Source organism: Hyaena hyaena, unplaced genomic scaffold (assembly GCF_003009895.1).
Source record: "Hyaena hyaena isolate Hyena2069 unplaced genomic scaffold, ASM300989v1 scaffold_82, whole genome shotgun sequence".
In the NCBI taxonomy this organism is placed as follows: domain Eukaryota; kingdom Metazoa; phylum Chordata; class Mammalia; order Carnivora; family Hyaenidae; genus Hyaena; species Hyaena hyaena.
This window is the reverse complement of record NW_024080713.1, coordinates 1,711,068-1,738,685: the sequence shown is the minus strand read 5'-3', so window position 1 is coordinate 1,738,685 and position 27,618 is coordinate 1,711,068. Positions and strand designations below refer to the sequence as shown.

The 27,618-nt window shown below is 49.2% G+C and overlaps 1 protein-coding gene across 5 annotated transcripts in view; it reads left to right on the top strand.

Annotated features, from left to right (window-relative positions):
• HIPK2 (homeodomain interacting protein kinase 2) overlaps positions 1–27,618 on the top strand; it is a 176,660-nt gene that overhangs the window by 147,933 nt on the left and 1,109 nt on the right. For 3 of the 5 annotated variants that reach the window (XM_039233991.1, XM_039233988.1, XM_039233986.1), the window contains 5 exons: positions 1,958–2,100; positions 5,072–5,251; positions 8,180–8,461; positions 20,736–20,980; positions 26,778–26,935. In XM_039233991.1, coding sequence (XP_039089922.1) covers positions 1,958–2,100; positions 5,072–5,251; positions 8,180–8,461; positions 20,736–20,980; positions 26,778–26,935 — 1,008 coding nt within the window. The remainder of the gene's footprint in view (positions 1–1,957; positions 2,101–5,071; positions 5,252–8,179; positions 8,462–20,735; positions 20,981–26,777; positions 26,936–27,618) is intronic. The other 2 variants (XM_039233989.1, XM_039233987.1) reach the window with 1 other exon arrangement.

The following is a 27,618-nucleotide window of genomic DNA, read 5'->3' as shown; positions in this document are numbered from 1 at the left end:
GAGCTGAAACCAAGTATCAGACGCTGAGTCTGAGCCACACAAGCCCCCCAACTCTTGTTTTGTTATTTAACTCCCAAATTTCTAAATAGCGTGCTTAACCTGCTTTTTACTGATATTTCCATTTTGGTTATCACTGGACTTCCTACCTTGACAGTTGAAGACTTAGCCCCCGAACCCACCCTGCCCCCACAGCACACACACAATCATGAGCTCTCCCTCTTTTATTTTACCAGCAAACATTTATTAAGCACTTACTTAATATTAAGCATTAAGTATGAACTGTTGTCCCTAAGCTTTTTGCCTGTATCAGAACAGATAAGTAAGCAAACAGGCAATGTAGAAAAGGTATGAGATCTCACTGGGCCTCATATGACCCATCAGACAGATGGACCAGGTGAGCCATCCACTCAGATCTAAAATGTGCTTTTATCATTCTTATACACATCACCTTTTATAACGCTTTGACTCAAGTTTGTGATTCATTTCCAAAAGTGTTTGTTTGTACATGTGAGCCAAAACACACATAATAAAGATGCAATTAAAAGAAAAAAAAAAAAAAGTGGGTCACCTGGGTGGCTCAGTCAGTTAAGCATCTGACTTCAGGTCAGGTCATGATCTCGCGGTCCATGAGTTTGAGCCCTGCGTCAGGCTCTGTGCTGACAGCTCAGAGCCTGGAGCCTGCTTCCGATTGTGTATCTCCTTCTCTCTCTGCCCCTCTCCCACTTGCATTCTGTCCTTCTCTCTCTCAAAATAAATAAACATTAAAAAAAAATTTCTTTTTAAAGGTACAGTTTGTGGAGTACTATATTCCACAAATCACCCAATGTTAGCGATATCCAGCCCAGTGGAAAGAATGAGATATAACTAAGATCTAAATCTTTAAATTCTTGACCTGCCCGAGAAGTTTTTTACCTTAGTGGTGTTCCTTTAAGTGTCCAACTATGGACGGCTATGTTCAGTCTGAATGACTTAATAACTAAAGGCAAGCAGGAGAGGGACTGAGTATAGACAGCAGAGAACACCACATACACCCGATCCCCCACCCCCACCACAGTGAGCCTTTTAAAGAAAATCAGGACAGTTCATTTTAGACTTCTTAGAAAAAGCTTAATATTTATGTTGAACCCAGCTATGACCCTCTAACTATATCTCATTTTTGCTTTGAGGGGTCAAGGTAATTCTCAGTTAAGCTTACATACAGTCCCAGCTAAGAATTTTATTTCATGCTCACTGACTTGCTCTCAGATATGGGCGCGTACCGGACATTTGGTGATCTCAGAATTATGTTAACTTAGCGGTGCCTGGGTGGTTCAGTCAGCTGAGCATCTGACTCTTGATTTCGGCGGTGGTCATGACCCCAGGGTCATGGGATCAAGCATGGAGCCTGCTTAAGATTCACGCTCCCTCTCCCTCTGCCCCTCTCCCGCACTTGTGCACACACTCTCTCTCTCTCTTTAAAATAAATAAATCTTTAAATTAAAAATAAAGAATTATGTTTACTTAGATTCAGAAGATAACACAAGTTGGAGGTCTAGACTCTAAAAAACAAAAGCCAAAATGTTAAAGGATATTAGATGGAAAGCTTCTTGAGGGCAAAAAGTCACCCTTGTATGGTCTAATTCAGCTCTCTCTGTCTCTTGTGTGCCAGAACGAATCAATATGTGAACTTTCAGAAACTTTGAGCACTGTTCTTAGAGCAGAGTATAAAAAAATCATTCTTCCACACGAATAAATCCCTTCCATACGACTCCTTGCCCAGTACTTAACCATCTTCTAGGTAGTTCACGGATGCGAATTTTATCTCCCCTTAACTTAGTTTTTGAGGCCGAAGACCACTCCACTTGCGCACCCGTTACAGGGTCCCGCACAACCCAGGGCACAGAATAAGGGCCTGCCTCGTGCAGACTGGTTCCATGATTAACGAACATGTTGCTGGCACGTGTCCTGTGTTCTGCAGCAGGCCTGGCCAAGTGGGACCCAGCAAATCCTGCTACCCCCTGCATGGCAGCAGCTGGCCGGAGTGGCCACCCACACGTCGGTGCAGCACGCGACTGTGATCCCCGAGACCATGGCAGGCACCCAGCAGTTGGCCGACTGGAGGTAAGCGGGAAAGCAGGCGTGTCTGGGACGGGAAGCACGTCCGCTGCTCACCCGAGAGCTGCCGGGCGGGCCTGCCTTGTGAACTGTCTGGTTTCTAGGGAACTTTTGAAATTAAACAGAGGATTCGGTGGAATACAACTACAGTGTAATGAGGGTGAAGTTTTATTTATTTTTATTTTTTTATTTATTTCTGAGAGAGAGTCAGCATGAGCAGGGGACGGTCAGAGAGAGAGGGAGACAGAGAATCCGAAACAGGCTGCAGGCTCTGAGCCGTCAGCACAGAGCCCGATGCGGGGCTCAAACACACAAACCATGAGATCATGACCTGAGCCAAAGTCGGACGGTCAACCGACTGAGCCACCCAGGCGCCCCTTGAGGGTGAAGTTTTAAATAAACGTACCAGGACATAAGAAAACCAGCTTCATTACTTTATGATCACTTGTCCTTTTTGATCCCAAAATCAGTTACATCATTTGGTCGCCAGTGTGATTCAGGGACCTGCCTCTGGGTGATTCTGGTTTGTTTCTCAGAATTGAATTCCACTCCCAGAAAACAAAGAGGTGTCAGCAGTGAAAGAATGCAGAAGAGAGTCCCTGAGGCCCCTACACAATTCTAGAAAGTGTTCTCAAGGTGTTTTGAGACATGGGCACACTGGAGTTGTACCTGACCTCTCAGGGGAAAGCTTGACAGAATGGGGTTTACTTGGAATGGAAAACTCTGGCATGTTTGCGCAATGTGTCTCTTCAGTTAATAGTCACAGCTGATGGATCAAAGTCCATTTTCCACAGCCCCCAGAGACACGCAGCTGACAGCCACCAGCACACCAGAGCCCTGTGTCTGTTTCCAGAACCCCCCCCCCATCCTACGCACTGACTTCCTCACCAGCACCTTGTCCCCTTGTTCTCATGGCCACTTTCCACGTCTCCTTGTGCTCCCCACCCCCTCCACCCCAGCACCACGGCGCTGCCCCCCACCGGTGCCAGTCCCCGAGGTGTTCAGCTTCCCAAGGCCCTCTGGGCTCTGTCGTGCAGCCCAAACACCCGGGCATCCCTCCACCTTCTGACGGTCTCCATACCGACCATAGAGCCTCCTCGCAATTCCTCTTTGGATCTAAAAGGCTACTGTGAATGAAGAGCTCTCAGTAAAACAAAAGAGGGGTGGAGACAGAAGCCCAGGTCAGGTGTCAAATGAAGCTTCCTGTTTTCCTCCATTTTAATTTTCTGACTGGGACAAAAAAGAGAGGACACAGGCTCTTCCCTGCAGCCCCACTCACTTCCCACTGCCAACACCCCAAGTCCACCCCCACTCATTGGAGGCACTTTCATACAAGGTAAAAGTGGGCTCAATTCTGGTTCTGCGTGACCCGGGGCAAGTTACCTAGCCTTTATGAGCCTCAGTTTCTTCCTCAGGAAAGTGGGGATAATAATGACTACCTCCTAGAGCTGCTGGGGGGGTTAAATGAAGATAAACTACAAAGCACTTGAGCTGTATTTAACACGTATTATACTAGCACCTGGGACACGACAGGCAGTAAATAAATCTGTGATCTTCCCTTCCCCCATTCATGCTGGTTCACGCTCAGTAAGACTGCCTTCCCTCTACAGCTCATTAGGAACAGCGACCAAGTGGAAAGCTATTTGACCAGTTGGGTTTTTTTCTCACCCCCTTTTCTCCTAAAAGACCACACATAAGCTGTGCTACTTTTTTCCTTTGTCGCTCAGCATTTATAGCTCATTTAATTTCAGCAAAACTCACTCACTCATACAGATTTTCTCATTCCTCCTCCCTCCTCAGCTATTACCTGGTTACCACAGAGAACACTTACAGACAACACTCCTTCCAATCTCTTCTCCATTTTGTGTGTGGGCCAAAGAACACCCACAGTCATGGCCAATAAACCAAAGAGAGAGGGGCTGATGCTAGGCTTGTATCAAAGGAAAAAGAATGCCATGTCCCTAGAAGAAGTAGCAACAACCGAGTAAAAGAAGCCATAATGTCAGTTTCTAAATGTAAATGTCCAAGACTCTATGAAAATCTCTACACAAGTACCTGTCTACTTCTTTTCTTTTCCTTATTCATCCTTTTCCCCAAGTTGCAAAGATGAATTTTGTAATATTTTTAAAATTCAAATGAAGTCTCCTTTAACTTTTAATTTTATTGTGTGATAAACAGGCTTTGACGGGCAAGTCTCTGAATTAATCACCACTTTTAATATTTCGGTGGGAAAACAACGCTTTGAGCTCCATACACGCAGATCATAAGCACTTTCAAAGAGAACCGACTTTCAGGATAATAGCTGCCAGCAGTACTTCTACGAATAGGTGTCTCTTATTAACTCTGACTTAGTACCAAGTTCCATTCACATCTTGTCAACCTTCAGTTAATCTAATTGTTCATTCAGCAAGCATGTAATTAATTGATCAGCTGCTACATGCCTGAGCATTGTGCTGGCCCCGGAAAGAATTCAAAAGAATGTTAACACTTCCAAACAGCAGAAACCTACAACTCCTCGTCTCCAACGTTATTTTAACAGAAACCACAGTTCCTCATTTATAAAATGGTATACCCAACCTCAGAGTGCAATAACCCATTAAAGGCACTGGTAAATTCTAAAATAAAACGCACAGGGCAATCACCTATTTAGGGACTTTAAACGGTAGAGGGGATATTTATCTCCTCTCCCCAGAACTTAAGCTGAACTTGCAACTTGGCAATCCTTCCCACTCGAAACGACCTCCTTCTCACGCACCAACAAATTGTGTTGTCGCCCACTCCTTCAGAACAGCACTTAAACTTCACCGCACTGGGAGACTTACCTGATGAGCTCATCTCTTCAACAACCCCGTGAGCTAGTGAGAACCAACTTTTAGTTTTAATTTGGTTTTTAACTGGGGAGGAAGCTTTATCTTAAAAAGAAGCTCCATATTTATAAAACCAGTAAAGAGCCTTGTTTCTCCCCTCTCGCATTCAGGAACACGCACACCCACGGCAGCCATTACAATCCCATCATGCAGCAGCCGGCGCTATTGACCGGTCATGTGACCCTTCCAGCAGCCCAGCCCTTAAATGTAGGCGTGGCCCACGTGATGCGGCAGCAGCCAACCAGCACCACCTCCTCCCGGAAGAGTAAGCAGCACCAGTCCTCTGCGAGGTAGGTGGTGAGAGGCGCCCTTGAGGCGAGAAACCTCAGAAGACTGGAAGTTAAAGCAAGTCTTTATCTTTTTTCTTTAAACCTATTTTAAGTGAGAGAGCATGCCTAGGGGAGGGGCAGAGAGAGGGAGAGAAAATCCCAAGCAGGCACCACACTGGGTGCAGAGCCCATTGGGGGGCTTGAAGCTCAAACTGGGATACCATGATCTAAACCAAAACCAGAAGACGGGCGCTTAACCGACTGAGCCACCCAGGCACACCCGGAAGTTAAAGAAACTCTTAGCCTTCAGGAATACCAGCATATGCTCTGAATCCCAGGCATGCGATGGGGAGTGGCTGGCAGACTATGCTTTACCCCATGGATAGCGCTAGAGTTTGAAGGGGGCACTTACCTGTGGCTTCTCTTCCCTGCCCTGCCTGCACCCCCGGGGAGGTGGCCTGGAATTACAGTGTTCAGTGCCCGGGTCTTGAGCCGTTCTGTGCCCTTCCACTTCCGTATAAAATACTCAGACTCACCTCTGAAGTCGCACTTTGGAAATCATAATAATGGTTTTATGGTTTTAAAAAAAATAGAGAAATGAGCTTTCTTTGAATTTTTTTTTTAATTTATTTTTTGAGAGATTGACAGAGCAAGCAGAGGAGGGCCAGAGAGAGAGGGAAAGACAGAATACCAAGCAGGCTCGACACTGTCAGCACGGAGCTGGACGCTGGGCTCTAGCTCTCAAACTGAGGTCATGATCGGAGCCAAAACCAAGAGTTGGACGCTGAACTGACCGAGCCACCCAAGCGCCCCCAAAATGTGCTTTCTTTAGGATCTAAGGTCAAATGTAGCTCATTTAGCTGTTTCCTGAAATATAACCAATAATTTTGGTTCATCCTAGACATTGCCAGCAGAATGAGCTTACTCATTCCCTTTCGATTCAGCCTCATCTCAATTAACTCTTAAAAATCAAGGCAGAGTCAAGGCCACATACCGCGTGATCCCATTTATATGGCATTTTGGAAAGGCAAAACTAGATCAGGCGTTGCCAGAGACTACTGGGCAGGTGAGGAGGGGATTGACAGGGAAGGAGCGTGAGGGAACTTCTCAGGGTGATGAAACAGTTCTCTGGATTAGCAGAGGCAGCATGTACACTTGTCAAAACTCCCACAGGGTGACCTCTACTGTATGTAAATTATACCTCAATAAACTTGACTTAAAAAAAAATAACAAGAACTCTCCAAGTTAAAAACTATATATACGATCAAAATTGTGTGGCTGCAGAAGTGCTTCTATATCTTTCTCCAGCGACACTGCTTTTGGAGGCACTTAATTGCTTCTCTGGCATAGGTTAATCAAGAGAAATAAGTCCAATACATAAAATGCCTAGTGAATTTTGGTTTTCTACTTCCTCATTCAACCAGGGACCAGAAATTAGGCCTGCCTTTTTTTTTATTCTCCTTTGAAGGTTAACCCAAGAGCTGACTTCCTTTGAGTTGTCATTCTTCAAGATTCCTTATTTGGGTGTTTCTGACAACCCACGGAAATCCATCTCAGATCTACCGCAGCCCCGTGACAGTACACCCATGTCATTATTAGACTGGGTGGCAACGGAGGCCACTATCTCAATCCTTTGCTCTGTCATGCCCAGCCGTGGGGGTGGTCATGCGGAATACCAGTCTGACCCTGTGCTGATCTCAGCATCCTCATGACTCACCTTGTCGAGCAGGGGCAGTAAGAACTCTTTAGCCTCCCAGCCTGTTGATAAGTCCCTCCCTGTTGCCAGCTCACCACCCAGCTGGCTTTCTAAAGGCTTATTGCCCGTGCATCTTAATATCGATATAATTATACTGAAAGTTTTGTATTTGCCTAATTTTAAGACCAATGCCTTAGGCAAAACAGAAGGCTCTCCCTTGTTGGGCGGTGCAGCCAGGCTCCCTTTTCTTTCCACAATGCCAAGTAGAGATATTTTAACTGCTGGAGTAGTGAAAACATAATCTCAAAAGTGTAACATGGTAGCAGTAACAAATCTATAGGTTTACGCTAACTACAAACATTGGACCAATCTTATCAGTAAAACTTAGTGCCCGCCTCCGGAAAGGAACAAGCAACATATCTGACACCAGCTAGACAGAAAATTAAATACACAAATACACCTACAGAATTATTTTCGTCTTCCTGCCTTTTAGCTAGAAGGTGCTAGAACCTCTAAGGACTTACCAGGGTCTTAAAAAGTTTCTTTGGCCTCTCCCTGCACAAGTACGACCAGGATCAGCAGAGGTCAGTAGGGAAGGGGAAAGGTAAGGTATTTTTCCTCCAAAGTTACCAGAAACCACATTTGCTAATTTGATAAGGAATTTCAAGTCGATCAAAAACTCAAGATTAAAAGGTCCCTACCCTATTTAATCACACCTTTTCCTCTTGCATTTTGCCCAGTTTTTTGTTACAGTTCAAACAGACTGGTAAACTTGCTATGAGGCTCTGGTGTCGAAAGACATGAGTGTTGTCGTTTCATGAGCGACAGAACAGCCGTTAGCAAGGACACCAGAGAATGACCAGATGGAGCTCAGGAAGCCAGGCCTTGACCCTGAAGACCGGGCTGCAGGGGAGCAGACAGCCCTGAGGCCCCGGGCCCTGCACCTGCGCCCACAGACCAGCCCTGTCCTTGAGAGGCCATCTCCCTCTCCTTAAAGCCTGGGATGATCCCTTTGTCCTTTTGGGAACAGGCACACGGCACCCAACCAGAGCCCCGAGGAGGCCATCTGGGTAGCAAGTAACCGAGAGAGCGAGCTGAAGAGGCAGCCGCTGTTGCAATTACAGAAGACACCTGAGTGCCCCGAGCCTCCAACTTTTCAATGGAGATCTGGGCAGAGCCGGTGTTTCCGGACCTCGGGAGGAGCCGCTGGGCCTGACCTTCCCCCGTGAGCGTGCGTGGCTTTGTCGTTACAGGAACGTCTCCACCTGTGAGGTGTCCTCCTCGCAGGCCATCAGCTCCCCTCAGCGGTCCAAGCGCGTCAAGGAGAACACGCCGCCCCGCTGCGCCCTGGTGCACAGCAGTCCCGCCTGCAGCTCCTCCGTCACGTGCGGGTGGGGCGACGGGGCGTCCAGCACCACCAGGGAGCGGCAGCGCCAGACGATTGTCATTCCCGACACCCCCAGCCCCACGGTCAGCGTCATCACCATCAGCAGCGACACGGACGAGGAGGAGGAGCAGAAGCACGCGCCCACCAGGTGAGGCGGTGCCGCCTTCAGACGCGCAGGAAGGGCAGGGCAGGGGGCGCGCCGGGCGCCAGGGCCCCACGCGGTCCATCATCAGATGTGACGAGCTCTCGCTCCTGGCCCCTCAGGTTTGGCCTTGCCGTGTCCTAGAATCCTGAAGTGATTTCAAGGGAATATCAAACAGATTTTCCCTAATTGTTCAACGCCAAAAGAATTCTGAAGCCCTTTGGTCGTGAAAAATAGTTACGGTCCCTATACGTTGGGGGACTTGAGACCAATTGTGTGCACAATGCCAGTGTATTTCAACTCCTGTGTAAGCTTAAACATCTCTGCCTTGGGCTGTTGAATTTATTCCCAGTTGGTCAGGATATTTCTCTAGCATCGCCTTGGCTCTCTCAGAATTCGAAATAATTGTCCAATTAATCAGAAATTTCTCTGTGTCTGATTAACCCAATCTTTCAAGCTGCCAGTTGGCTCTTCACCCAGAGAGCATTACTGTTTATTCCAAAGTAGTAAGAACTCATTTTACTCTCTGTATGCTTCCTGGGAAGGGGAAAGGAATATTTATTATATTTGCAAGACTATTAACCCTGGCACCAAAGCTGCTTTTTCTGAATTTTCCAACCAGACTTCAGCAGAGTGCGGTTTGTACTTGGGCTGCCTGATGAGCCCCGGGAACTAGCCCCCCTGGAACAGTCAGTCCCCTGGTCTTCTGCACCCCCAGGGGCCTCCGGGCCTTGTAGATCGGAAAGGCTCACAACCCCGACTCCCACCCGCTGGCCTCTCCCCCTGGGACCAGGAGTTGAGGAAGGGAGGCCTGTCACCGCCCAGCCCGGCGCTGCTGGTCAGCACGTGCACCGCCACCTGATGCGGAGCTTCACGTTCACAATGAGGCCCCAGTTATTCATTCCTGATTGGAAACAATGTCACTAATTAGTAATCCCCAATCTTCTTGATTAAATAATAAATTCCCACACTTGAGATCATTACCAAACGTACAGATAGGCTAATTAAAACATTCTTACTATAGCTATTCCTGCCCAGGCCATCCCCTTCCTGTCTTCATAATGAACTCAGTATTTTGTTTTCGGTCTCATGATAGAGCGAGTATACGTCTCATTCCAGTATCCTCTTTCCCTTCTTAACGTCTCAGCCTGGTCTGCGGTGTGCCTTAGAAGAGAGTAGAGCACTTTGGAGGGCGGGGGGGGGGGGGGGGGGGGGGGGGGGGGGGGGGGGCTTGCACAGGGGAGACCGGGCACAGTGCTTCACTCCCCACCTACCTGTTCCGGGACGGACCTCAGTTTCCCTTTTTGATAACAGCCCTCAAGTTGAGTCATACTCCGTCCCCCTCGGCACCCCGCGCCCCCCAGCCCAGGAGTATGGTGGGCTCAGCTGGTCCCATCACAAAGAGAAAGGTTTCTCCCAGCCCAGAGCAGCCTGTCCAGGCGTTTATAGCGTTGGCCATAAAACGGGCCGAGCAGCCCCACACAGCCCTCTGCTGCCACCAGGAAACAGAAAAAGCAATTTAAGAATCTGACAATCAACTAGATTGGACTATCGTTTTTGAAGTATGAGATTTGAATTGACACAGAATCTCCACATATGTGCTCAGGGGAGAATTGAATAGGCTGTCTAAGGAAAAGCAGGATGAGAGAGCGGCCTCCCCACCAATCAGACGGCTGCCAGGGCTGAGCACAGCGCCGAGCCGCAGCGCACACTGCTTCCGCCGTCGTCCCCAAAGCCCCAGAGAGAAACAGAACTGAAATTCTTGGCAGCGCGTAAGGGCCTTGTTGTCAGTCAGTTGAGACAGACCTAGGGGAGGGTGGGGAACGAGCCCATGGGCAGGTGCGCGTGGGAGGACCAGCCACCAATAGTGACGGTGGCCATCGAGGACCAGAGCTTCGTGAAGCGAACAAGGCAGGGGCCTGCCTGAGACGTCACACCAAACGCGGGAAGCTGTAGTGCGAGGCCAGAGAGTAACCGCGAAGGGTGAGGGCGGCCGGCAGTTGTGACAGGAAACTCACAGAATGAGACGACCGTGTTTTCTGGAGAGATCAAATGACTCTGGCCTTGAAAAAATGTTTCAAGACCCAAGAAGACAGGAAAGTGTCTTTGAGTCTGAGTAGGGTAAGACAGAGCCCCATAGCTGTTTTATTTATAGAGAAACCACAGTATAATGTGATCACATTATTGTGACTACGTTTTGGAGTGAGAAAAACGGAGAGGAAATAGGATTACACGTTCTTAAAAATCAGAATTACCATAAAATCTAACACAGTAAATATTTATTGGCCCCACCAGTGTGAGATATCATGCTAGGAACAGCAAGTGTTACGTAAATAAGGCAGGCAGTCCGTGTCCTCAGGAGGTTTGCAGGGTAATAAGCAAGATAAGACATGTACAAATCGGGCGCCTGGGTGGCTTAGTCAGTTAAGTGTCCTACTTTCGCTCAGGTCATGATCTTGCGGTTTGTGGGTTCGAGCCCCGCGTCGGGCTCTGTGCTGACTGCCAGCTCAGAGCCTGGAGCCTGTTTCGGTCTGTGACTCCCTCTCTCTCTGACCCTCCCCTGCTCACGCTGTCTCTCTCTCCTAGAAATAAATAAAAAAATATTTAAAAAAAAAAAAAAGACATGTACAAATCATAACACAAAATGGAGTATCGGTCCCGTAAAAAGTAGCAGAGTGCTGTGGAGATTCAAAGGGAGCGTAGCTTGAGGAAATAGCAGGGAGGAGGGAACTTTCTGCAGTCAAGGGCCCAGAGGGTGTAGATAAATAGGAAAGGGGATGACATTGCAGATTCCAGCGAGGTGGGCGGCACACGGTGGGGCTAGAGCCTCAGAGACAGGCTCATAGGACCCGGAGCACAGAGGGGCAGCTGATCAGACAGAAAGCAGACAGGGACGACAGGGATTTCCAAATGGAAGGGGGATCTGAGGGTCTCCCCTTCAGTGGGGGTGGTCAGCTTCGGGAGATACGGAGGAGCTCACGGGAAAGCACCAGTCTTGGGAAGGTAAGGGTGTGCCCCCAAGTGCGGCCCATCGGGGAGCCTCTTGGCCTCCCTCCAGCTAGAAGATTTTCTAGCCTGCCCGTGCTCCCGTCTGAACACTCCAAGTCTTCGTGCTTGTTCCCAAACCTGGTTCCTCCTGTGCCGTGAGCATCCCAATTCTGCGGTGTTTCTGACCTCATTTCCTGCTCACTGCTCACCCCAGGACTAGCCCTGGGGCCCTGTCTAAAATGCTGATTGCTTCTCCTAACGTGACTCAGCCTCCGTAAGGCAGCTAGAGAGTGAAGGGACCGAAGACGTTCACAGAGATGATGATCATGGTGGCAAATGGCAGCACCTCCACCACCAGTGTCTTTTAGAGCCGGCGCGAGACCCATAATGGCAGACCCACAATGTTAGGCTTATTTGAGGGTGTCGCTAAGTCTCTGGGACCAGATGACATTGCCTAGAACTTTTAGAGGAACCCCAAGGCAAAGTTACTATTGCAGACCCCCATGTTTGCCGCTGTTTGTTACCAGAGCAGACAGATGGTCAGCAGCTCCTACTTATGAGGAAGGTTCCAGAGCACAAGGTGCAGGCTGGGAGTGAGCAGATTAAAGAAGAGGGGAGTCATGACAGACATTTACTAAGTGCTCCCATTGGCACTGTCCTGTGTGTCTTTCAGTAGGGTATACACAGCAGGTAGTTCCACTGCACTCAATAGGTGAGGAAACCACAACCCAGGAAAGACAAGTGACTCGTCCCAACTGATGAAGGTTCTGGGGAGCAGGATTGAAATTCGGGTCCCATGCTAAGGAAGACACGGCAGTCTTCATTACTGGCAAAAATAACTGATTTCTTTTCGGTTACGACCTTGACAAATGTGAACTCCTCTGACCGCCACCACGCTCTCATGGTCACGCCCGCTGGGTGTAGGGCACCAGGACAAGGCTGTGGGGGGTCCAGAGCATGTCCACCGAGCCCCGACTGGGCACCAGGCATCAGTCACAGTGCTGAGCTCTAGCAGCAAGAAGGGCACAGGTCAGCTCTTCTGATGATTCCTCAAGAAGACGTTTTAAAGTAAGAAGGCCAACAAGACCCAGCGGCCTGCTTTTTCTCAGTGAGAGGCTGTTGGACTAGGGGGCTCTGCGGGCATGGCTAGAGAATTGTTGTAAAGATAGAAAACAAACCAAACTGTAATTTTTCTGGGTCCCCTAAGAGGAAGTAGTAGAACCAGTCTTATTTTAATTATTTAGAAGTGATTTTGATTAGGGGAACATTTGACTGTGCTGAATAAGCTGCCTTCTCTCCCTTGAAATCTCCTTGAACAAAGCTTATTGGTGCATATCTTATTATTCAGACTCTTTGCTAACCTTGCTGTGTGCTGAAACTGCCCTTTAGAGGCTGTATCACACAAGCTTCAGTCATGAGGGTAGTTTTGTTTTTTAAGAAGGTTTTTCTTTTTTTTTAAGTTTTATTTATTTTGAGAGAGAGCACATGAGCTGGGGAGGGGGAGAGCAAGAGGGAGAGACAGAATCCCAAGCAGGCTCCTCACTGTCAGCATGGAGCCCAATGCGGGGCCCAACTCACAAACCACGAGATCATGACCTGAGCCCAAGTCAAGAGTTGGACGCTTAACCTACTGAGCCACCCAGGCGCTCCACGAGGGTGGCTTTTAAAATGTGTGGCCAGAGAGGCTCATTTCAACTGAACAGCTAGAAACCATTCAGTCCAGTCTCCTTATTCCTTCATGTATTTATTCATTCGAGTACCTGGATATTTCTGGTGGACGGGTTTTCATCTCCTGAGGTCAGCAGGGCGCTGCCACCTGTCACATCCCATTGTGCGTGTAGGCGGCCACTCCAGAGAATTATGCCCGGTGTTACCAAAATGTGGACTTCAGGAAAGTTGCTTCATTAACATCACTCAGCATTTTAGATATTTTTAAAATTTTAATTATAAAAATTATATATAATATATATAATTATAAATTATAAAATTTTATAGATATTTTTATAAAAATATTTGACCCTATATGTTCGTCTTTACACTAAATTGTGAAACTAGAATAATTACTACAGATAAAAGGCAGCGTCAGGACACTGATTCGCTGCTGCTCAAGAGAGCTTCGCCTGAAAGACTGACATCCCCTTAACAGAGGGGAACGCCCACGCTCAGGTGTTATCAGCCAGGCGCAGCCACCCCAAGGTGGCCCCACGTCCATGGCCCCTTGCAACCACACCCCTCCTCTGCTCATCCTCCTGGTTTGTGAGCCTCAGTGAAGAGACGGGAACCTGACGCGCGGCATCGTAGGAAAGGGCTTTGTTGTTTTGCGTTTTAAGTTGCGACACAGCCCCAGGTTGAAGGAGATTTCAGCCATCTTACTCTCAGGAGACAGGAAGATGTTTTGTTAAAGCTGACGTCACCGCCTCCTCTCTACGTCCTCTTCTGTGCCTTCAGAACACCCCCGCGGGTTGAGTAGTGTGGCTACGGGGCTCCTTTTACGAAAGGGCAGCATTTTGAAGAGGGGACCCTGCACCTGACCATCCCCAGCAGCCTGTCCTAACACTTCAGCCTGTGACCAAGCCATCACTGACCCATCGTGGCTTCCATGGGCCAGAGGGAAGAGGGGCGGGAGAGTGCTGGGTGTCACAGGCAGAGGGGCAGAGCGGCGCTCGGTGGCTGGGTTCTGGAAGGAGGTGGAAGGAGAAGGAATACGTGCTTGTGCTGTGTGTGGTGAGGTGAGGACCGGGCCCAGGGCTCTTCCACACCTTGCTTCTGATTTCTCAGGAAGGTGGTCCTGCAAGACCGTCTTTCTGGTGAGTGTGTGTGTGTGTGTGTGTGTGTGTGTGTGTGTGTGTGTTAAGAAAGAGACCTACATATAAACATGTAAATAACATAACTTGAGTAGAATGTATGTGCCAAATTTAAAATGTAGATTTTTTTTTATTCTCACTAATGACTTTAAATTGAGAGCGAAGTGCTACTTCAGAAGGAGCGCATTAACCTGGAGGCATCAGCTTCTGGTCCCTCTCCTCACAAGGGCAGATTAAATGTACTCAGCCGTGTATTTCTAATTGGGTGGAGGGGGCGTGGGAACAGGGCAGAGAGCCACATGCGTCCCTGTGAAGGTGGTTGAGCCAGCAGCTCTCCTCTCCATCAGCTGAGGCACCTGTCAATGTGAATAACTCCATGGCTCGTGCTTCGATGTCCCGTGCTTAGGCAAGAACACTGTCGCCAGAACCAGAAAGAGGAGTTATAGTTAGTTTACATTTGCAGAGCTTGGGGGTAGGAAGGGTGGGGTAAAAGATAATGGCATGGTGACGAAATGAGAGCATGCTCACGCTAACTCGATAACAAAATGGGCTAAGGACTTGAATAGATTTTTTTTTTAAGTTTTTGTATTTATTTTGAGGGAGAGAGTGTGCGGGTGCACGAGAAAGGAAGGGGCAGAGAGGGAGAGAGAAAATCCCAAGCAGGCTCCATGCTGCCAGCACAGAGCCCGATGCAGGGCTTGATCCCACAAACCATGAGATCATGACCTGAGCCAAAATCAAGAGTCAGATGCTCAACTGGCTGAGCCATCCAGGTGCCCCTTGAATAGATATTTCTTAAAAGATGACACGTAAGTGGTCAACAGCTATATGAAAAGATGCTTGACATCACTAATGATCAGGGAAACACAAATCAAAACCACAACGAAGTATCACCTTACACCTATCAGAGTGGCTGTCATCAAAAGAACAGCAGATAAGTGTGGACAAGGCTATGGGGAAATTCGAGCCCTTGCATACTGTTGGTGGGAATGTAGTGTGAACATGCAGTATTGAGCTTCCTCCAAAAAATGAAAAATGAGCTACCGTTGATCCAATAATCTCACTTTTATTTATCCAAATAAATAATGAGCATTTATCCAAAAGAGTGAGATCAGGACCTTGAAGACACATCTGCACTCCCATGTTCATTGCTGCATTATTGACAACAGCTGGAAACAGCCCGAGTGTCCATCAGAGGAGCAGACGGATGATCACTAAAGAAAACATAACTTGTACATACAATGGAATGCTACTCAGCCTACAAAAGAAGGAAATTCTGCAAAGAGCAAAGAACCTCTTAACACAAGATTCCTAAAATAGTCAAGTTCATAGACTCAAGCAGCGGAATCTCCGTTGCCAGCGGCTCTTGAGTTAAGTCAGATGCACGAGCTTCGGGGATGCGCTGTACAACGCTGCAGCTATAGTCAGCAGCGCGCTACTGTGTACTTAAAATCTGATCGAGAGGGTAGATCCCACGTTAAGTATTCGTGAAGTCAGAATTGGAATGTTCTTTACTGCACAGTCTTGCTGTGAGGACAGAGATCAGTGTCTGTGGAGTACTTGGAACAGCCACTGTGCATCCTAAAAATGCTGCCCAGGACTACTAATCTGTGTTGTAAGACACGCCCAGTTTTTATCACATACAGCATTGACCGTGGAATGGGGCGGTGAAGTAATCAAGGAAAGTTTGTTAGTGGAGATGAGTCTCAACCTTGGTCTTGAAGGAGAAAGTTGACTGAGGTTGGCAAACAGAAATCAGAAACACTCCAGATAGGACCCTACAGGGGATGAGTCACAGGCTTGCCTCCGCTCCTCCAGCAAGAGTTCCCCCATCGGGGCCGATTTCTGTACTTCCTAGCTCCTCGTTTCTTTTCATCATTTTAAAATGATGAACACCAGCTGTCACCATCACAACGCAGTGTAACTGTGAACTCTGGAAGCTTTGCTCTTTATTCAGAAATGATGTTCTGCCAAGGCCATTTAAGCTTATATTTCTCATTTTACTCCTGACTCTCTCAGTTCCATTAACCAATTCATAATGAGATTGATAAGCTATCAGTAATAATTAGACAACTGTAGTAGAATGAATCCCAATAGAATCAGTATATAGGAGCCTAAAAAATCCATAATGGTAAATATCAAATGGGTGCTCATTTTGAAAGTGACTCATTTAAATAACTGCTTCCCATTTGTTGTTGAATCTGCATCGTGTATTCAGTTGGAGCATGGAAAATTTTAACAGTAGAAGAGAGTAAAAACCAAGCTATCAAAATTAATTCACCTTTCCCCAACCCGTCACAGGCAAATACAAAAAGGTAGGTAAATTAGTTCTGGACTGTGTTGAACCTATTTGCTCATTGGGCAGAGGGACTTGTCAACTTGGAAAACAAAGGATGAGACCCATGAACTGTTTACAGATCTTATCCCACACTCCTTGGTAGATAGCAAGGCTCTGACATGCAGTGCCTGCAGCCTCTGGTGGAAAGGCTGACCCCCTCCCTAGAGGGTTGCCATCAGGAGATGGCCCCAAATTCTCACAGGTCTCCCAGACTCAGCTGTCTGCTGTTGTAAGACTTTTGCCAGCAAGGCATCCTTTTTCGGTGATACGAAGCTCACTGAGTCACGAAGTGGCCCATTGTGTTTTAGACTTTCATTCATGCTGAGGTGAAACTTCTCCACAATTTAAATTGAAAAGTGAAGAATTTCAATATGTCCAATTGGAATTTTATTACAGTTTGGCTGAAATAGTGGTGTGTGTGTGGGTGTGTTTGCTTGTTCTCTAAACTACCTAGAACCCGGGGAAGACCTGGGATTGGCCAGGTCTGGATTCACATGTAAGATACACTTCTTAACTCCTCTTCAGGCTAGCACATACTCTCCTGCTTCTGAGCTTTTATGCTTGCTCTTCCCTCTGCCTGGAATTCGAGATTTATTACCTCTCCAAATTAGGTGTAAACCAAATCCTATTTTTTTAAAATATTTTATTTATTTTTGAGAGAGAGAGAGAGACAGCATGAGCAGGGGAGGGTCAGAAAGAGAGGGAGACACAGAATCTGAAGCAGGCTCCAGGCTCTGAACTAGCTGTCAGCACAGAGCCTGATACGGGGCTCGAACCCACGAACCGTGAGATCATGACCTGAGCTAAAGTCAGACGCTTAACCGACTGAGACACCCAGGCGCCCCCCCCTAAATCCTATTTTAAATGTCTTCAAGAATAAATTTTTGTGGGACCCTCATAATGGATCCTTTCGTGCCACTTCCCCTGGTGGATTTCAGAGCAGGTTGGAAGTGGAGGGATGTCCGGGGTCATGCTAATATCAGAGCACTGTCCAGGGCGTGAATGGACAGCAGAGCCAGGATTAGAACAAACACCAGCCCCCAGGACACATTTGGAAGCCAGGCTCTGTTCTTCAGGTGGGGTTCCACACCCACGGACGTGCACCTGCCACAGAACACGTCTGCGTTTTGTGCAGTGACCTGATGAGCCACTGTGTATGTGCATCAGTTATGCACAACTGGCTGTGGCAGAAGCTGAGAGTGAAGGACAGGGCAGTGCATGTCCCTGTGTCCCCTCAGGAACCGGGAACACTTTGTGATGGCATGTGCGTGGTGTGGGGGTGGGGGGAGTCCTTTAGTAACCGCTTAATACACAGCAGACCGTGCACAGACAGTCATTTCCATCACCCACCCCCTCCCCCCAACCACAGAGAACAGCTGCAGAGCTCCTTGTCTGTTGTTTAAGGCAGTGCTCCCTCCTTCCACTGCTCCCTCCTCATTCCACAGCCTCAGGGACTTTTTCCTGGTTCCCCACTTCCTGGTTTTTGTGCCAGATCTCAATGCCCCCCAACCTGCCTCCAACCCCCACTAATCCCATTTGCCTTTTTGTCTCTCAGTGGCATTAAGTACGTTGATAATGTATGCAGCCATCACCACCATTTCCAGAATTTTGTCATCACCCCAAACAGAAACTCTGTACCGATTAGGTAATAACTCCCCATTCCTCCCTTCCCTAGCCCCTGGTAACCTTGAATCTACTTTCTCTATGAATTTGGTTATTCGAGGTACCTTAGGTAAGTGGAGTCATACAATATTTGTCCTTTTGTGTCTGGCTTCTTTGATCGAGCATGTTTCCAAGGGACATCCGTATCGTAGCATGCTCGAAACTCTGTCTTTATGGCCAATATGCCACTGTATGGATGTACCAGATTTTGCTTCTGCATTCATCTGTTGATGGTCACCTAGGCTATTTCCACCTTTCAGCTAGTGTGCACAGTGCTGCCGTGAACAGTGGCATATGGGTTTCTCTGAGTCCCTGCTTTCAGTTCCTTTGCATATTTACTCAGGAGTGGAGTTGCCGGTCCTGTGGTAATTCTGTGTTTAGCTTTGTGAGGAACAAGCATATGGATTATTTTGCATTTCAGCCGTTAGAAGTGGGAAGCGCAGGTCTTTATTAATTAAAACATATCTTATCAAACTTAACGTGAAGAGCTGTAAATATATGCACTCAATTCATTCCTCGCCTTCTTTTGAGCTCTCAACAATTATCATCTGTATGACTCATTTGACAGTTCATCACAGAAGGCTTTGTGACATCCATTATTCTCTTTAACCGATTATTTTAGAGCTTTTACTGTTTAACTTGTCATGTTTTTACACAGGCCCCCACTGAAATTTTAATCACCTCCAGGGCAGAGCATGTATTCTATTTCTTTGTACAGGAATTCCCCATAGCACCTACCAAAGATCTCCAAGATCTCTGACTAATGAGTTTTCATTTCTTTCGTTATCAATCTTCTGGTTTATTCATAGACCAGAAACTTCTCCGTCGAATCCGTACCTTGATAGAGTTCACTTTGCCTAGATCTGTCCTTGCAAACCTGTTTTTACATGTTAAATAAGGTAACACAACCAATAATGATACTAACGGCCAACTTCTGCTTACTGTGTGCCGTACACCATTCAAAGCACTTCCGTGTTGTTTTCTCACTTCTCAACATAAGCCTGTGTATGTAGGTGCTGCTGTTATCCACATTTGGCTGATAAGGAGACAGTCACTCAGAGGCCGAGCAGCTAGCTGCCCACGGCCACACACCCACCATACGCTGAGGGTGGGCCCCGGGCTACAGGGCCCATGTTCTTACCCACAGACATCGTGAGCAAGGGACACTCCTACCCTAAACCGAGAAGGACACAATGTGCAGCCATGAGAAGTATTCAGCCCAGATGGCAGTAGCATCAGGCTTTGGGGAGCAGGGGCTCAGACCTTCCGTGGGCTCACATCTCAGCCCCCACAGCCTTTTGTAGGTTAACAGCCCACGTTCCTTCTGCTTCCTTCCGCCCGCTGCCTGGGGCTCCTGAGCCTGCCCACTTCTCTGCTGCCCTTAGGGTGGCAGACATCTATCTTGGAAAGAGTGTGGCCTGCGATTGGCCGTGTGACCTTGGGCAAGACATTGTGGCAGCTGGGGGGGTGGGTTGTGGCTCCATTAGGCACTCCATAAATAGCTTTTTCTCCTAGCAAGTGAGTTGGAAACTGACCGTCTTACTTGGGGCAATCGATATTTCTTAAAAATAGATGATCAATATACAAAAATAGATGGAATCCATTTTTAAAACCTTCACAATAAGCAACAAATTCCATATCCGTCATCCCACCAGCCCATCTTGGAGGCAGACAGAATTGGCTCTCTGAGTAGCCGCACAAACATAAATATCTCAGGAAAGAAAATGCGTGCTGGCCAAGAGCCCTCCATCGCTGGTCCCTCCCCATCAGCACCGAATGAAGCTTCAGATACAGGAGGTCCAGAGAGTCCAAATGACTCGCTTGTAGGCATCACCCCCGCGGGAGCCCCTCTGACCTCACCTAGACACGGAGCCGTCCCCTCCCTGGTCCTGGGCTGAAGTTGGCCGCTTAGCTGACTGAGCCACCCAGGCACCCCAGACCCTCACTCTTCATCCGCCCCTCTCTCTGCATCCTGCTCCCTCCTGCCCGAGTTTGCTGAGTCTCCCAGGCCCCGAGCCTAAGCTGATGGTGCTCCGCTCCCAGCGCTGTCTTCCCGCACCAGGGCCTTGGGATGCCAGGGGCTTGCTGGGCTCCCTCTACTTGCTGAGATGTCCCCTTCTGGTGGCCCAGGGGGTGTTGCCACACAGCTCTGGGCTATAGGCACCTCCCCTGCAGCTCTACTGAGTCTGCTGTGAGAAGGGGGCTTGGGAGAAGCCAAGGTCCACCTGGAAGCTTCTCTCTGGTTTCCAGAAACACCAATTGGCCCAGCTCCAGCCCCTTTCTCGTGTCTTCGCCTGTCTGCCTGCTGCAGGTTGGACAGGTGACACCTGTGCCCGCTCTCCCCACTCCCACCCCCTCTCCTGCCCCGCTCCCCTCCCCTGTCCAGGAGCACAGTGAAGGGCTTGTCACACAGCCAGTTCTGGAACTCTGGCTGGTGTCTCACTTCATGGCTTTCTCGTGGTTCTGATTTCTCCCTTTCCATTTTCAGCACTGTCTCTAAGCAGAGAAAAAACGTCATCAGCTGCGTCACGGTCCACGACTCTCCCTACTCCGACTCCTCCAGCAACACCAGCCCCTACTCCGTGCAGCACCGCACTGGGCACCATGCCAACGCCTCTGACACCAAGGGGAGCCTGGAGAATCACTGCACTGGGAACCCCCGGACCATCATCGTGCCACCCCTGAAAACCCAGGCCAGCGAAGTGTTGGTGGAATGTGATAGCCTGGGGCCAGGTAACTTGGGGCCAGGGCAGGCCAGGACCTTCTCTCTACAGGCTGGTTTGCCTGTTTGCTGCTACTAGCGATTGTGTTGTGTGTCAGCACCGGGTTATGGTCGGTCCTCACCCGAGGACCTCACTCAAGCCGCCAGGGCAGGATTCTGCTTACCATCACTTTGCATAAGCAGCATTTTCAGTTTTTAATTCTATAATTCACACCTCGCTGCCTTTACAGTGGCTCTCCCTCTGACTAGGTCAATAAAGAAGAAATAAAAGCCACGCAGTCCCTTATCCGTAGGTGGGGAATGACACCTATTTTAGGGAGTTTCTGACCGACTTCCGGCAGGAAGAAGCCCGAGTGGTAGAGCAGCTTCCTGTGTGGAAAGAACCTTCCCTGAGTCTGGGCAGGTGAGGGCGACGGCCTCACCTCGGAGCTCACTGTTGGGAGGAGAGGTCATGGCGACTGTGTTTGTCTGCTTACACGCTGCTTGAGAAAAAGGAGTCCTTCCATCCCCTGAAGGCTCACCCTGACCAGTGCACTCTAGAATAAAGACCAAGAACATAACCTTCCCGAGCAAACTTAGTGGCTCTGCCCAGATCGGTAGCCTGTCTTCAGTGACTCCCTTGTTCATGCTCCCCAGTGGAAGAATTCGGGGAACAAACCAAAAGCCATCTGCCTTCCTCCCACAGACCATCATCAGCCCATCCAGGGCGGACAATACCTTCACAGAAGCATTATTTAGAAGGAAAGAGGAACAAACTGCCTAAAAAGACCTCGCTTAGATTCAAGGAGCTATTATTGGGGCCCCTTGCTGGCCAGTCGGTTAAGCATCCGACTTCGGCTCAGGTCACCATTTTGCAGTTTGTGAGTTTGAGCCGCTGTCTCCCTCTCTTTGCCCCTCCCCCATTCGTTTTTTGTTCTCTCTCTCTGTCTCCAACACACACACACACTGAACAAACATTTTCTCAAAAAAAAAAAAGACTCAGGGAGCTATTCATCAGGAAGGTGACACCCGTCTGTGTCACCTGCTCCAGAAGATCTTGGAACCTTCTTGGGGCAGTTGCCATGTGTAGGAGCCACTTGGCATGGGCCACTCAGGTTCTGCCCCTGAGAGTGGCCTAAGGGTGAAGAGCAGAATTGAGGATGGGGTCTCTAGGAGCTTTCCTAGAGGCCAGCCCACATAGTGTGGGACACAGGCCATCTCTCTTCCAGAACCCTCTCTCTCTACCCAGGCAAAGGGTTTAGTAGTAACTTGGGCAGGAAGCAGCCCTCTCTAGGACTAAAGGAACCTGTAAAACACAGTGGTTCGCCCAGGAGACAGGATTCCTTAGAGCAGCGGCCCGCACACTGTTCTGCTCATGTATCCCTTAAATGTTTACAACGATATCCGTCGCACATTTTTAAGTTCAAATACTGGCAAAGGACGTCATTTCCACCACGTTGTATGTGGTGCGTCATTACTGAAGTACTTTAAATGCTTGTCAAGACCTTGGAGCTGCACAGTCAACTCCCCGGGTACACGGGCACGCTGCCTTACCCCCCAGCTGACTCCTTGTCAGCCAGGCAGCCAAAGCCGATGTCACCTCTGTCAGAACCGGCTTCCCCATGACAACCGCCTCACTTCCAAATTCTATTTCGTGAATGGATGGATAGGGTGGGGGAGTTTACAAAAGAGTCTGCAGCCTGAATAAGGTAAGACTGGACAGCCTTCCACTTTCCTACTGCACACGGCTTGGCTTGGCTTTCGAGGGTCTCTCTGTCCCTCAGCAGCTGGTCAGGCTTTGCATGCCTGGAGGCAACGCACCATGTTAAGTTTCCAGAAGGAACAGGAGACGTGTGGATGTGAGCGAGAAGGTGGGAAAGGAAAGCCAGTGGATGCTAGTGCTCGGAAATCAGTTCAGGAAAAGATACATTTGCACATTGGGAACCTGGAAATTGACCCCCTAAATCTTTATTGCCACGGACCCTCAAGTCCTCAGGCAGCCCTACACGCACCAGCTTATGATTGCTGCTTCTGAGGGGCCACCTGGCTGGCTCAGTCAGTAGAGCATGTGACTTTGGACCTCAGGGTTGGAAGTTCGAGCCTCACGTTGGGTTTACTTTAAAAAAATAAAATCTTTAAAAAGAAAAAAGATGCAGCCCGCGATGCACACAGTTTAGTGTGAAGGGCTCGCCTGCCTAATTAACAGGGCTCAAGATGTCATTGAAACCCTTTAAGGAAGCCCAGCCCTTTTATTGAGCAGGAAGAGAAGACAGTCGTTCCTCATCTGCAATCCAAAACACTCCAAACACCAAATTTTACATTTATAGAAAACCCATTGGTGGTGAAGCCTGGCCTGAATCAACACGGGGCCCATGCACAGTCTCTCTGTCATAGTCATTTGTGCTGCTTAGTAGAATATCCGTGTTTTTTGGAGCAAGAATCCTCATGGCTTTGATTACGAAGTGGTGCCCACGGCTATGCTGGGGGTAACCTAACACACTGAACCTAAAACCTGAAATTCTGAATTTCAAAAATGAACATGTGGCCCCAGGGATTTCAGATCAGGGACTGAGAACTGGAACATGAGAACAGTGAGTTCGGTTACTTTGTTATGTCAGGAACACCCCTGCTCCGAGACACCTCAGGGGGACTCTGTGACGCTAATGATCCCTTTAAAAGATGAATAATGGCTCAAGATAGATCTTGAGCTCATCTGCAAATTAGTTTGTTTTTAAAGGTAGCTGGTGCTAAATTTTTCCCGGCCTTTTAAAACAAGATGAAGGATGCATGAGAGAGTGGCCAAATTTCCACAGGTTGGAAATCTTCCAGCTTGGGGGCACCTGGGTGGCTCAGTCACTCAGGTGCCACTGGGTGGCTGAGATCATTCAGTCATGATCTCACAGTTCGTGAGTTCAAGCCCTGCTTCGGGCTCTCTGCTGGCAGTGCTGAACCTGTTTCAGATCATCTGTCCCCCCCTCTTTATCTGCCCCTCCCCTACCTCATTCGTGCGCACTTGCATGCTCTCTCTCTCCAAAATAAATAAACATCAAAACAAAATGTTAAAAAAAAAAAAAAAGAAAGAAATCTTCCAGCTTGGAGTTTTGTCAGCATTTGGTGCTGCTGCCATTCCATGAGAGGTGACAAAATTTTGAGGAGAGTTACTGAAACTTTAAGACCACCTGCTCCAACCCTTAGTGAAGACAGGTGAAGAGGCCGAGGGCCGGATTTGCAGGCATAACAGCAGTTCTGTGTCTTCAGAAACCACAAAGGCAAGTGAGGACAGATTTGTGAAGCCGCAGTTCACGCCTTTCAGGTCCTCGGCCCATTGCGCTGTGTGCCCGTGGGCACGGCTCTGAGGTCTTACCCACCGCCTTTCCCGAGAACTGCGTGATGTCTGAACCGCTGAGTGTCTCTGAGAATTATTTCCGACCAAAAAAAAAAAAAAAGTTGGAGCAGGGGGAGGTCACTCTCTCCGCAGTAAGGCTGCTGGTTCTGAAGCAGCCCGTGCTGCCATCTCTGGGGAACCCCATGGGATAACTTTTCCACTGTGAAGAGAGATTTATTTTCTCCTGTGAGGATGTGCTGCAGCCTTTTTAGTGACAGGTAAGAGGCGGGAAGGAACTTTATTCCAGCACCTGCTTGTCCTCAGCCTGTGGATTTTCTCAACACCACAAAATCATCCCAGTCTCAGAAAAATCCGAAAAGTAGCCTTCCTCAGCTTCCTGGTGCCCAGGAGGCCCATGGAGCCAAGGTACAAACAGGTTGTAGACAGCTGGAACTCCCAGGTGTTCCCTGGGCCCAAGTCGCGATGAATGCTGTGCAGGCCCCAGTCCGTGTTCTCACGGAACTCACCGCCTGTGGTTCTGAGCTCAGGGAGGAGCCCCAGGGGTTCTCACGTAACCTCTTCCCGTCTCTTGGGTCAGTTATGGCTCTTTTAGGAAGATAGTTGAATGAACTCTGCACTTAGACGCCTTCAGACTCATAATTTATTGGAAGGAATTAAGAGAGCGGAAGGAAAGTTCGACAACTATGTCCCAGGCTGGGCAGGAGCCAGAACTCCTGGGACCTGGGCTGCTGGGGGCCCAACGCCTGCTTCCTGGAGCACTGCTTCACCCTACCCCGGAGTCTCCCATTTCCAGGGGACAGGACTCGGTTGTCCCAGCTTGGAGGAGACATCTGTTCCTTGAGCATCAGCTTTGGCCAGGGGACAAGGCTCAATAATAAAGACATTAACAAGAGCTAACACAGCTCACGCATTTAACAGCTTAACATGTGGCAGTTACTCCACGTTCTATATACGTTAACTGCTGTGCACCTATGACCACCCTAAAGAGTTACCATTATTCTCCCAGTTTTCCAGACATGAAAGTAGAAGCACTGAGAGGTTAAGTAACTCGACTAAGGCCATGTGGCTGGAACTTGCAGGAGTCTGGCTTCCCACCTTGATGTCTTGGTCCCTTGCAAGACCCCCTCACTTATTTGGGGTCTCCTGCTCTGACCCAGGCCCCATTCCCTGTCCCCGCAATGGTGGTGACAGGCGCAGGCTGGACTCTGTCACACCATTTTATCGAAAATTCCCAACCTCTTTGTTGCAGACTCAAGCTATAGATACCTCGAGCTCAGGGTTTCTCCTTCAAATAGAATTACCACACAGAGTGCCCAGAAAGTTGAAATAGGGGCAGAGAGACAGCCTCTGCAGCTGGGGCCCACACAGCAAGCACGGATGTGGCCTGATGCCAACCTGCAAGGACTTTGGCCCCATCACGATAGCACCACGGCTGAGCAAAGGGGAGGAACCAAGCTCTGCCGATAGCCAACATTTGCGGCTTTCTGTCTCTTTCCCTGCAGTGGGCCCTCCAAACCCCTCAACCCTCCAGGCTTTGAAGGCCTTTGAGAATCTAACTGGATTTGACTTTATTTAACATACCTCTGTACACCAGGGCCTGGCTGCTTATTACTAATAGAGATTCCCAGGCACCCCCTCCCATGGGGTTCTAATTCAGTGGGTGGGATGAGAGGACCCACAGGTGCCAATGCACAGATTTGGAGGTCTCAGGACCCACCGCCTCCCTCCCCAGTGAGGCAGCCCTCGCTTTCCTGGAGAGGGAGCTGCTGCCTGTGACGCGGGGAGGCTCCTTGTAGACTTCATTGTGCACCCCAGTCTCCCATCCCCAAGTTTCTGGTGTCCCAGACCTTCACTCTTCATGTTTCTCTCCATCAGCAATTACTCAGTGTTCTCTCTTGCTGGCCCTAGCCATCTCCTCTTTGACTTTGATCTCTTCACTCTGAAATTTATAATGGAATTGATCCAACCCAGTCACGTCAAGGGCCTGCTCACTGTGGTGGATGCTTCATTCATACTTAACATCCTTTGCCCCAGCCTCGCCCGGTTCACACTAGGGACCATGGGTTGTTTTTCCCTCAGAAGCGTGTGGTCCTTTTTCTGAGGCTTGTTCATCTATACACTGCTTATCTGTCACTGTGTCTCTGGATCTCAGAGCCCCACAGGGCATGAAGAGCTACACAGACGCCTCCTCCTTTCCTCTGTTAGACTCTCCTTGTGCTTTTCAGTGTCACCAGACGGGAATCCTAAAGTGCAGCAAGCTGGGACGGCCTCCTAACCACTGGGGCCAGCCAAAGCCTGGTGGCCTGTCCGGACTCCGGGCAGGCTCTTAACTGGGTCTGGGGGAGACGAGGCTGGTTTTGATTGGCCAGTCTCGGGAACACGTTACTTCCTTGAAGAGCGCCGTTGTTTCCTCGAGGGGCAGGGTCTTCTGGGCAGCAGAGGACACGTGAGCAGTCTGTGACCTGTCGCTCCTCCTCACACAGTGAACACAGGCCAGCACCCATCCTACAAGTCCAAGTCCTCCAGCAACGTGACCTCCACCAGCGGTCACTCTTCAGGGAGCTCGTCCGGAGCCATCGCCTACCGGCAGCAGCGGCCGGGCCCACACTTCCAGCAGCAGCAGCCTCTCAATCTCAGCCAGGTGAGTGCCTCCCGACCCTGTCCCAGCGGCCAGAGAGTCAGTGCCATCCCCTGCGATCCCCAGCCTGGGAGCAGGTCGCTGCTGCGGGCCCTCCCCCACCTACCTCATGGCAGGACGCATCCCGAGGGACCTCCGCCTTCTCTCCATGGGTCACCCTTGGGGGTGTTGGTATGACTGGGTCACGGGGAGGCAGCCCAAGGTAAAATGAGTTGTCTAATGTCACAAAGCACTTAGTGACATGGTGCCAAAGCTTAAATACAGGATGGCCCACATCTTGCCATTTCAGCCTAGCAAAGGGTGAAACCGGGTGTCCTGGCCCGGTCAGACCAGGGTCCCAGGCAGATTGCTGCTGTCTGACAGAGTGGGGCTCACTGGTTCATTGCAGTGAGGGAGGCCAGGCCACACCCAGGAAACCCCACACCGAGGGCAAGAGAGGATTTGGAGAGGGTGGGTGGCGAGTAGGTGGAATTCTAAACAAGCAGGGTCTCCGCGGGCAGAGCCGGCCTGTGTGCAAAGGGTCTGTGGCAGGTCTGAATTGCCAAGCGGACTCAGGGGCCTGCTTCCTCAGAAGCCGTGGAGGCGCGGTGAAGGGGGAGTTTGTGTTCAGATACCCCTCATCCGAAGCGGTGCACTCGGTAAACTGAGGCCGCGTCCCTATTCACTGTGACTCTGGCTCTCTGGGC